At 44.2% G+C, this 12,320-nt stretch overlaps 1 protein-coding gene across 2 annotated transcripts in view; it reads right to left on the reverse strand.

Moving 5' to 3' along the window:
- Positions 1 to 12,320, reverse strand: part of fndc3ba (fibronectin type III domain containing 3Ba) — a 149,505-nt gene that overhangs the window by 67,267 nt on the left and 69,918 nt on the right. For both annotated transcript variants that reach the window (XM_050061076.1, XM_050061075.1), the window contains exons 5-7: positions 11,016 to 11,247; positions 10,693 to 10,861; positions 10,410 to 10,540 (exon numbers count right to left, since the gene is read on the reverse strand). In XM_050061076.1, the coding sequence (XP_049917033.1) occupies positions 10,410 to 10,540; positions 10,693 to 10,861; positions 11,016 to 11,247 (532 nt within the window). The remainder of the gene's footprint in view (positions 1 to 10,409; positions 10,541 to 10,692; positions 10,862 to 11,015; positions 11,248 to 12,320) is intronic.

Here is a 12,320-nt window from a genome sequence, read left to right on the forward strand (position 1 = left end):
GGTCTGTCTGCACTGGGACAGAAAAAGACCTTTAAGGCCTGGAGAAAAAAATGTGAAAAATGTGGCGCTCATTCAGCCCCCACTCCACACACACATACTGGGCCACAGAGTGTGTGTGTGTGAGTGTGTGAGTGTCGCCATAAAGGAATAAAGTGAGATGTGATACCCATCTTTAGAAGCCTCTAATCAGGGAAAACAAAGCAAAGTAACGGACACTCAGCTGGAGGGATGGGGGGGAGAGAAAGAGAGAGGACAGACAGCAGAGGACAGAGAGGAAGGAGTGGGGACGGAGTTGAGAGAGAGGGAGGAGAGGGAAGAGGAAAATTGAGGTAGAGAGGGGCACAGACCTCGGATTCCACACTATTATCATCTGCTGCATAGTGAGCATTCCATCTGTTCAACAGCTGGGCTACACACACACACACACACTCACTCACACACACACGGCAGACAAGTCGTTGGGACATGCCTGAAATTGTGGTTGTCATGGTGAAGGTTTGGTTCTCATGGCCAGAGCCCTGATCGTTTATAAAGGGGATTAGAGAGTAGGAGACTGGCACAGAGGAGCGGAGAGGTAGCGCAAGGAGGAGAAAGGAGAGCAAATAACGGCTGAGAGAAATATCAAGATTAGAATTCAGAAATCAAACTCAGCAACAGAGAGGAAGAGATGCAAATAAGAACCCTGGTTATTGTCGACTTTGTGCAGTATTGGACTTCATGTAAATGAGGGACCAGGGTTTTTGTGGAAGAATCTAAATGATACAGCTTCATTTCTGCAGGACAAACCTGATTTTTGACCATGTGTAACAGCTTTTAAAAGTGTGCATGTGCATGAGAGGGACTGTAGACATTGTTTCTATGGCGGCATTGCATAAGACACTGTGTCTGAAAAAATGAAATCCAAAGTCCAACTTAACCTGAGACAAAAATAAATACGTCTCAGTATAAACACATGTAATTGCATTCTCCGATTCCCTGCCTTAACCTGATTTCTCTCAATGACCGGGTTTCATGTGTGCATGTAAACGCAGACAGACAGAGACACAGAGACCTTGTCCACTGCAGCCCTCTCGCCGAGGAGAGAGACGAGCACCTCAACTGCCAAGCGACACAAAAACTCTCTCCATTTTTCCAGGGAGCGCGTGAATGTGTGCGCACGTATGCACATGTGTTTATGTAAGGGTGTACGTGCTGCGTACAGCGCAGCAGCCGGGGCCAGGCAGTGAGGGATTATGGGGGATGAATTTCTCAGAACCCTGACCCCATTCGACCCTGCTCAGCCCAAAAATGTCTTGAGAGAGTGACTGCAGACTGGCAGGCAGAGTGGAAGACAAGTTCACAGTCAGACAGACAGCAGAGGCAGAAGGAGGGAGGGAAAGTGGCGGAGAAATGTAGACAGATGGAAGGATGGGGACAGAAATGCAGATTGATGAAGTTTATGATCCAAACACGTACATCTGTTTTTATGCATTTTACCTCCCATACACACCAAGATCCTCTTTGACCACAAAAACTCATCTTTCATCACTCATGCACTTACATTTAAAAACACCAATCCATTTATTTTACATAATGGAAAGGGTAAGTGTGGCTCAAGAGGCCTGCACATGCAAAGTACCAACAATTATACATTTTTATCTTTCTGATGTTTCTTGCCAATTGTCAGAAAATCATTTTCACATTTATCAGCAAGACAAAATTTGAAAATCTAAAGTGGAAGAAGTCTGTCCTTCGATTTTCTTGAGAGCTGTTCATCCGATTGACTTCACACTTGTTTGGTGTACTGCTGAGGACATGAGGAAGTGCAGTGTCGAGTGCGAGTTCTTGAGATCTACGGGACATATTCATTAATCATGCCTTATGTAACCACTGTGTAGTGTATTGAGAGGAGACCCCTATAATCTGTTACCCCAGTGAACGGCATGCTGGGTACAGCTTGCTCGTTACAGTCATGGATGTATAAAGAGAACTGGATACAGCGTTAGAGGCAGGGCCATGTTCGTTCCTATGAAAGGTGTTAGCACTTTGCTAGCTTGAATAGGGATAAAAGGATTCAACTGTGCGTCTCTTCTAGACTTCTAGACCAAATGTTACCCAACCAAATTAATTAAATCATTTATCAAGTCATTTCACGTGGGTGGTAACACTAAAAAAATGTATAGACTTATTTACAGACATCATATTCGCCATACAAGTCAATGGCAAAAAATCTTTGCACAGAGTCAGTTTTTTTCGTCCGAAAATGTCGCACTAAAAATAAATACGACCTCATGTTGTGTTGATCATGTTTGCTCATCGAGTCCAAAACATTTGTCCATCATCAAAACTTTCGGAACAGGTTTAGTTTTCTGTGACTTCCGCATCCGTCAGAGCCTTTAGAGACGTTTGACGAAGAATCAGTGAAGAAAATTTGGCGGCAGGACACAGCCACGACAAGACAAAGGAACGGGGCGCACAGAATTATTTCATGGTACACTTGCCCTGCTCATCGCTGGTTGATCGTCAAGCAGTGCACAAGTAGCTTATGAAGAGATACTAAGTTAGAAATTAAATCAAAGTCAAATTACTCATTTGACATGCAGCAAGGGAATCTTCCATTGATCTCTCACTGCTTCCAGCATCTTCCTTAAACTTCAAAAACGTTATCTGTGTAAAGAAGTGCACCTTCTAAAACCATACGAAGCTGAGCACAGTGACGCGCAATGCGAAAAAGCAAAGGATGGTCACCAAATTAGCCTAACACTGCAGAGCCTTTACATGTGTTCAAGGCTTTCTTGAACAGTAGTCCCCAGACGTCAGGGGTTTGTGCACTTCGTCTCTTTAATTCCTTAATTTGTTGTAGTCAAACTCAGTTTTACCCTGCTGAAGAACTTCAAATATTACATAACCCTGTTCTGGTTAATACAGAGGGGTCAGGTGCTGTAGTTTGATAGTGTGGCGAGTTTATCACTTATATCACAAGGTTCATTCAGCTGGACGGGGAAATGTCTGGTGTACTCATTGTGATTGGCGAGAACAACCTCCCCTTCTAATCCCACTAGTCCTGTTACATGATATCAGCGGGAAAGACATTCCTCTGCTGGTAAAGCCATCCCTTGTTCTCCCTCTGTCTTCTGTACATCCCCCCTTCTTTTGACTCTTTCATTCTTCGATTTCTATTCATCATCTCTCTTCTGTCCTGTTTCCCGCGCTTATCTCTTTCTTTCATTCCCTCTTCCAGCCTCTCTCTTCCACCCCACTGCCCTCCATCTTGCCCTACAAACATGGCCGTATTTGGGTTTGTGGGAAGGGGTTGGACTTTGGAGGGTGGGGGGGGCTGAGATTATCGCCATGGTGATCCACATCAAAACAGTCCAGTAAGTGAGGGGTGGGAGTGTGTTCACACATTTCCAATCCTGTTACTACAGTTACAGCAGGAAGAGCTGGGACAGGAGTTTGATGTTAATATAAGGGCTGAGTCATGACTGGGTCAGAGGCCACAAGAGGACGACGTCATGAAAACATTACAGGACATTTTGCTTTTATAAGCCCCCTTTTACCACCACTGCTCTATTGTTCCAAAACTGTCAGTTCATCGGTGCTGCAGCTTAATAAGTAGGAAAGTGGGAGTTAAAAACAAAAAAAGGCAGCAAAAAAAAAAGCACAACACTAGAGCAAAACCACTGATGCAAGATATAGTCTGGATCTGCCTCTCTACAATTTCCTGTCAGTATTATTATTATTTTCTTATGGTTAATGTCCTTATAATTTGTGGAATTTATTTGTTTTGTACCACTTTTAGTAAGGTGAAATTTATAAAGGGTTAATAAGCAGTGACCAAGCTTTTTCTGAATGGTTCACAAGTATTTCATTAGTGCTTATAGATCAGTTATAAGCCATTGATAAGAACAACAAAGGTTGCCAAATTGTGAAAAATGTGTATCATCCACCAGAGGGACACTTGCTTTGCCTTTTTGGCTCTTTAGTGCACCTGGAGGACCCTCCAATGGACCATTTGACCTCTGAACTTCTTGAAAAAAGTTGAACTGGTCTGGTATGACCTTAGCATAGCTTAGCTTAGCTTTGGGTGGTTAATGTTTGCTACAGGTAGCAAACTTGGACAATTGTTGCTGAAATTTCAACTGGAATGTCTCCGAAAGTCTGATTTCCAACTCAGAAAATTGGAGGAACCTCATCAACCCCAACCTCAAAATTCAAGATGGCTTCTCTGCGCATCCACAGTAGTGGACAATTTTAGCAATATACTGATTATTAGGACTTCTGTCTCATTTTTGTCTCACTGAATCAGTCTTATACACGGTTCTGTCCAACTTCTATCTGTGGACATGCTGCCACAGTGTTTGAATGCGCAAAATACAGCGTAATGCGTCCTTATCAACTGGTACTGCAACAAATGGCTAATGGAACTGGTATTGCTAACAACATCATAGTTTTCCGAATTGTTGTACTTGAACGTGGTCCTAGCTCCAACTTTCAAGGTAAATGGAACGCAGCATGAGTTAGTTAATTTACTTCCTCTCAACTTGTGCTGCACTAACACTAGATATCATAGCATTAGCATTTACAAGCACTCAATAGGGGCCATATTTACTGATTTTCAAGCTAGCTTACCGTAAGAAAAATCTTATCGTTATACTATGCAGGACTTTTCGAAGGCTGTTTGTATTGCCAGCTCTGTCCACTTGGCGTTTTGCCAATGTTTTTTTTTTTTTTTAATCCGCACTGTCTCCAATTTTCAAAGCTTCCTCTTGGATGCATGCTGCTAATGGTCTGTGTACGCACATACCAAGGTGTGAAAAAGCCGGACGCCAGTTCCCACACAATAGTTGTGATCTATAAAAACAGACTTGATGGGAGAAACTTTGACCCATGCTTATGAACATTTTGGAGACAGGAAATTGGCAACGCAGATGGTGAGGTGGAAACTGTTGTGTATTTTTTGGTACATGCCATTTTTGGCTTTTGTGCACATGTACATTTTTAATATGGATTCGACGCATTGTTTTAATTTTTAATTTAATTTAATTTTTTAATTTATATACTTTATTAATCCCCCTGAGGGGAAATTCAATTTTTCCACTCTTTTTTGTCATTAACACACAGGTCCGGAAGACACACACATGCACAAACAGGACGTACACAAAGTGGAGAGATGTCAGAGTGAGGGGGCTGCCTTGGTGAGGCGCCTCGAGCGGTTGGGGGATTCAGTGCCTTGCTGGGGGCGGAGTCTCTGCAGATAAATTCAGCACCATACACTTCTAGTGGGTCATAATGATTGAGAGGAATTACTTTTGTATGAATGTATACATTGTTTTTTAGGAAAATCCTGCACAGTAAACCTTAAAAGTAGGCCTAAATAAAATATTTATGGTGGTTATGGTTATTATGGTGAATCTGTTGTTGTTCAGGTTCAATCTTGATGACTGGGACCACTGCTGCTGCTTTCATACCATTGAAACAAGCAAAAATCAAGAGAAGAAGACCAAACTATTTGGGAGGAGAAACTTGTATTCTTAGATGACTATGCAGAAAGAACAAGTATGAAGCAAAGAACGTGCCAAGAACTGACAGATTAAATTCCAGTAGGGTTTTCCTTGTTTCAAAACATCCTTCTTGGCGCTCTGTCATTATGTTTGGCAATGGAGAAAAATCTTTAGAAATTTCTTTGGTTTAGATTCACTATGTCAACACTGAAAATACGTGAAATGTTTTGCCTTATTTTTTGTTGCTAAGACGATTGCACAATGGACCGAAAATGAGTTCCTAAGAGAGTCAAAGTGCATTTCAAGAAAGAGAAGGGAGCGCCAGTTCAACATAATTGTCACTTAAGCTGAATGTTCTCTCTACACAATAGACAGATGTGTCTTCACAGTTCTCACACCATAACAGCTCAGACCACAGTAATATCTGTGACCCGTCTCCTTATTTCCCTCACATCACAATCAACAGAGCCAACATGGTGGACACAGCAGTCACTGCACACATCTGGTTTCTCCTGAATTCGCAGCACTTGGCAGTGACGTAGAACCAAAGATGGAGGAGCTGAGGGTGCTGGCCCATCTGTTTCTGCTGAAATCCCAGTTTCTCCGAGTGAGAGACAGGATCTGTGGTGGTGATGATGCAGAGCCAAGATGGAGGAACAGAGGGGACGAGGCCCACATCTGTTTCTGCTCAGCGAGCTGCTCAGTTCTGGGGAAAAGGGCCTGTAGAGCTGGCTTTACTGGGGAATGGACACTGCGCTCGCCAAGTCAGCCTGCTGCCTTACTGGCACAGGGGCAATAGCCACACACACACATGCACACACTGAGCAAGGGCATCAAGGGCAAAGCGTAGGCGGCTGTGTGTGTGTGTGTGTGTGTGTGTGTGTGTGTGTGTGTGTGTGTGTGGTATTCTGGGTTGGACCATACTTGGATGCGCCGGGCCAAGCAGCAACTTTGTCGGAATGTTTGTACTCTGCTCTTTAACTCTCTGTCTCCCCGTCTTTCCGTCTCTCCGTTCCCTGTGATGTCGAGTTTTGGTTCATTTTTTTTTCTTCCTCTACAAACCTTCCATCCATCTCCCTCCTCTCTCATCTGTCCTCCGATTCCTACATTCCTCTCCTGTCTCTGTTTGCCCCCCTACCTCCCGACAATCCCCTGAACCCTCATGCTCTGATTGTTTTACAGGAAGCCCAGTCACGGGGTGTTGTGTGCATGTGTGCGTCTGTGTGTCGGAGTGTGTGTGTGTGGTACATCTAGCTGACTCAGCCTGATCTCCAGCCCGGTACTGAGACCCTGGCAGACCAGAACAGACAACCGACGACATGCTGACATGCTCCTGTCCGTCATGTGTGTTAGTGTTGTTGGAGCACTGCAGTACATGCCACATGAAACCATGATACTCACAAGCTGAGCTGTCGACCTCGCTTTCCTTTTCCTGCTTTGGCACTCATCTGAGACGATTCTCTGCTATGTGTTCTATGTCAGCCTGCTGTGTGTGTGTGTGTGTGTGTGTGTGTGTGTGCGCACTGTAAGAAGCTGTGCAGTCTCCCCCACTGCATTGCAGTCAAACACAGCCTCTTATGTATGTGCATGTTTTGCATTTGCAGATGTCCAGACTTGCACATGCACCACACTACTGGTGTGTGTCTGCAGGTTTGAATGCACTCAAGTATGTGAGCAATGATACTAATTCGATTAAATTGTCGATGACATATTTTTAAAGGGCAAATTCACTTTAATTAAAATGCATGTTCTCACTTACATCCGTCCACTCGTTATTAGATATCATTCTCAAAAACAGTGCAAATGACTCTGCCGCCACCCAAATGCAATTAATTCTACAATGATGTGAATTTTGTATCCTCATTACCCTTGATAACTTACAGACCTTGTGGTGGCTGCGACTAATAATTACCACCTGGAACAGTGTTGAGACTGCTTGTATTGTTTTCACCTTGAAAGTCTGTCTGAATGTGTCGTCATGGCGAAATGTGGTCCAGGTGACAGCTACTGTAGCAGGAACTAATAATAAAGCCTTTGCCAAGTGTTCATGTGTCTGTCTATCCTGCTGTGGCTTTTTGCCTTCATTTGATAGTACAGTCTAAACATGAAAGGGGGAGGGACAGTGGATGACATGCAGGAAAGGGTCACAATTGAACCCGCAGCCGCTGCAGCAAGGACATCGCCTTTGTATATGGGACATCTGCTCTACTCACTAAGCCACCTAGCTCCCCTGTGGACAGAGTTTCTCAATGCCATAGCGTCACAACCGTGCAAAATGAAGTCACGGAACTACACAGGTGTTTAGTTGGGATCACAGTGAAGGCTGAGTTTGGAGATGGGTGTGGACCGAGCAAAGGGACCAGAAGTAGGGGAATGAGAAGACTATCCCGATCGCTGTATCGCAGCTGGAGTGATTCCACTGTAAGATGGTCCCTAGGCCAAAATCCAATTTATAATTATATGAAAAAGTATTAAAAACTTATATGAGAGAAGCTAGAAACAGAGAATGTTTTGCATTTTTGCCTAAAAATGACTTAAATGATTTTAAAAAACAATGAAATGTGTTGTCAGTTAAATCAACTAATTCAGTGGTTCCCAACTGGTCCAGCCACGAGGGCCAGATTTCTCCTTAGTTAATACAGTTTAATACATTTAGCGTCATACTTACACTAGTTTGCTGTCTCTGTCAAGCAGCTGTCCATTAGTCACTCACTCTACAGCAGGAAATCACACTTCAAAATAAAAGCTCTGTGCCGGAAATACGCTGTACTTAAAAATAAAGCGTGATTTTTACAAATTTTACACATTTGCAACCCACTTTTGGACTGCGACCCACCCGCTGGGAACCACTGAACTAACTGATTAATCAACTGTCTCAGCTGGTTAAAATATTTTCCCTTTGAAAACTGACTATCAAGAAACATTTTTTCTGGAAAGGGTCATTGCTGCTGAATTTTTCAAACTGTTATTTTTCAGTGTTGTGAGCAGAACAAACCAAATTCCAGTCACATTTGTTGTACTGAGGTGGAGGCAGAAATCTAACCTGACCAGGTTTTTGAGCCACACAACTTATTTTGGAGTCGGACCAAATTTTAGCTTTGTTGGTACATTTGACATGCAGTGTTCAGGGGGGAGCGAGGACCAATCATCAGCAGTCGGACAATTTTGGTTGGTTGTGACTGGACTGAACCATTTTTGCAGATATTGACTTTTAGTCTGTTTCAGGGACTTCTGTGTCTGCACTGCTATTCTGATGTCCGTATCTCCGCCAGCAAACATTTCTACCTGCCTGCAGACGCAGAACTTTCAAACAAATCGTTTCGCCTTTATTTGATAGCACAGTGCGTGAAGCGTGTGCGGGGGAAAGAGAGACGATGACACGCAGCAAAGGGCAATGGGCTGGAATCGGACCCGCAGGTGCTGGGGCAGGGACGTAGCCTTTGTGCATGGGATACCCGCTCTACTTGCTGAGCTATTGGGCGCCCTGACAGACAGTTTTATTGTCTACTTTAGACGTACAGTGTGAGAACTCAGGTTGTGGTTTGACGATCAGACCGCACAGTGTGAGGTAATAAATCATGAGCTTTGGATTTACATCGCAGACGATATTCTCGTACAGTGGGAGTTGAAATCATCAAATCATAACGTGAACACCATGTAAGAGACAGAAATCTCAAAATACAACCATCCGCATGGCAGTATACCACAAAAGGCAGGTGATAAGGTATGTTTTGTTGGTAATTTCAGTTAATTAACCAGTTAAGCACACCTTTCCATTATGTTTTCATCCACCTAAACCAAACCACCCCATTTATGATCATCGACTTTGTGTTAGCCAATTCTTTTTCTATGCACATGACAAGTGTGTCACCACAAAACTAAAATAGCATAGCAACAAGGTTCTGTTCCAAAATGTTCAACTTTCTTTATATGTAGGACGTCGGATCATTTGCTACACCGTTCTCATGGATTTTGGGAAACACACACATTCACACACCTGACCCAGATGCAATATTCCTCTGATCCGACACCACGCTGTGAGGGACTAAAGCAAAGTTTTATGGCGAGGGTAAATTTAAAGAAGAGCCTGACAGTTACTGCGAGGGAGTGGATGAATTTATGTGCCCTGTTACGTCCTTCTGTCGTCACCTCTGCAGATGATCCCGTGTGTTACGTGTGTGTGTGCGTATGTGCGTAAATGAGATACAGTGTTCTTTTTAATAACACAGACATCATCTGACGTGTCAAAACACATGTCGTTAAAGGGGAACAGTGCAACAAATGAGTGTGTGTGTGTGTGTGTGTGTGTGCCCTCATGTCTCTGCACATGTGCACTTCTGTATGTGTGCGTGTGTGTGTGTGCGATAAGGCTGAGCTGTGGTGTCTAAATCTCAGAGCTCAAAGGTTTCCTTCATCTCAAGCAGGACCCTACAGGTATGTGACTCCCCCCTCCCCCCCNCCCGGATCCCTTCACCTCAATGAGGCTGCATACATCCATTCATTTTTTGGGTGACTTTCTGTGAGAAAAAAAAAAGGAGCGAGAGAAAGAAAGGAACGAAAGGTGTGTTTTATCTGGGCCGCTTGAATGCAGAGGGGCACTGAGGTTGAAGAGGACAAAGCCAGTCGCATAGAGACACCGAGACAGAGGTCAGCGAGGGCAGAAGTTATTCTTCCACAAAGAGATACGAGCTGGTATTTTGGAAATCAAAAGGCCTTTCAGGGATGTTTTCTGAACAGCAGCGATGTGAAACAGAATACACAGATACTAGAGTTGCTGTTGCATTTAAGGTGCCATTTTAAAATCACAAACAGAAACACACGCTGCACTTTGATGCTTTGATTTAGCTCCTTTGAATTTAACATCTGTCTCACTGTTCATCAAAAGTGTGTGCCAGTCTCTCTTAATGCTTGGTGTGTGTGTCCTACCTTGTGTGTGTGTCTCTGGTTCACTGTTTCGTGGACTGCTGCGGAGTCGTTTCTCTGGCTTCTTCCCTCCTGGACTGCCGAGGCCGCCCCCTGACCCCACTGACCCGAGCGATGGGGCGTGTGATTTGTTGCTGCATCAGAAAATAAAGTTACAAAAACATTTCATGTAAGTTACAGGGAAAAAATACAATGTAATGCAAACCAAAACCTCAATAGAAGCTTCAAATGTAAAAGAAGCCATAGCCAAAGCCATCGCAGAGGGCCACAGAAGCAGTATAGTCACCTGTATCCGTTGTGTGCTGGCCCCAGGCTGCCCTTATAGAGAGTGGAGGGAGGGGAGTTGAGTCGGTTCTGTCGCTCTAGTTGTCTCTCCTTTATCTTTTTGGGCTGTGGCTTACTGTACGTCTCCTCTCTGCCTATGAAGTTAGACATCCCATAAACCGGGATGATTTCTGAAAGAGGAGATGAAAGCCGAGAATTTATGTCAGACTAAAAAAAAATCTGCACAAAGCATATTTTTAATTGGATTAATAATAGGATTTTTAATTCCACATAAATCCCCTGATTTCTTGGCAGCAGAATAAAGTCCAGTCAGCATGTCAGTACCTGGATCACCGTACATGGGGGGAAGGTGGTGCTGGTAGTACTGGTGGGGAGGCAGCTCCCCGGGGCTGACAGGGGGGTAGAAAGAGTGAGAGTTGGGGATGAAGTGGGGGTGAGCCAAGTAGGGGGGCAGGTGGTGTGTGGGGGAGAGGGCCGGAGAGTAGGAGGGAGGGTAGCATTCTGGAGACTGGGGGGTCACCACCACCCGGCGGACCCCTGTGGTGTCCTCCAGCACCTGCGAGAGACACAGAAGAGAAAGGGAGGTGAGTGTAAGACGAATAGAAATATGTTTCAGGATGTCACAGTTCACAGTGCACAGCTCATAAGGACTTTTGTAACCACAAATCATACAAGGTGAGTAAACACACACACAGTCTGTGAGTGCTATATACGTTGTTGGGTGGAGGGTTCCCTTGATCGTGCTCTTGTGTTTCAGGAGTGGTTTCAGTTGGAAAATGAAATCAAAATCTGCGTCCAGAGGATAATGTACAGATGATCGGTTAGAGGGTGCAGCCTCCTTCTATTGTTTTATCATATGATTTAAGCAGGATTTATACTTAAGCGTCAAATCAACACTGTACCTACAACGTAGCCTGACATGCACCTCCCCAGAAATGTAGCTCTACGTCACGGCGCACACCTCCTGTCTATTTTTTGTAAGCTGAAACAATTTCCCTCAGTGGAAACAAAGCTTCTATTTACTTTAATTTAGAGATAGATAGATTTACAGATAAGAAATAATAGATCGTGAAGACAATAAAGCCTCCACAAAGTAGCATTTTTAGTCTTGTGTGTGATTTTTGCTGTTGTCCCTGGCTTCATATGAGTAGAGGAAAAGTCCACTAGTCACTAGGCTAATTTATACAATGTAAAATGCCATAGGCTTGTGCTAAAAACATTAGCATGTTGTATTTGTGGGGAAAATGTGTCCAACACCATACGTCCAGCTCTACTGGGTGACAAGCTGACAGCAATGCAGGTGGATGCCCCCCTGGTGTCCTGGATTGTAGACTACTTGACTGGCAGACCACAGTATGTGCGCTTGCAACGCTGTGTGTCAGACAGAGTGGTCAGCAATACCGGAGCCCCGCAGGGGACTGTCCTCTCTCCCTTCCTCTTCACCCTCTACACCACGGACTTCAGCTATTGCACTGAGACCTGCCATCTTCAGAAGTTTTCTGATGACTCTGCTATAGTTGGATGTATCACCAAGGGTGATGAGGATGAGTACAGGGCTGTTGTGGATAACTTTGTCACATGGTGTGAGCAGAACCATCTGCAGCTCAACGTGGCAAAGACAAAGGAACT

This window comes from Epinephelus moara, chromosome 14 (assembly GCF_006386435.1).
Source record: "Epinephelus moara isolate mb chromosome 14, YSFRI_EMoa_1.0, whole genome shotgun sequence".
Classification (NCBI taxonomy): Eukaryota; Metazoa; Chordata; class Actinopteri; order Perciformes; family Serranidae; genus Epinephelus; species Epinephelus moara.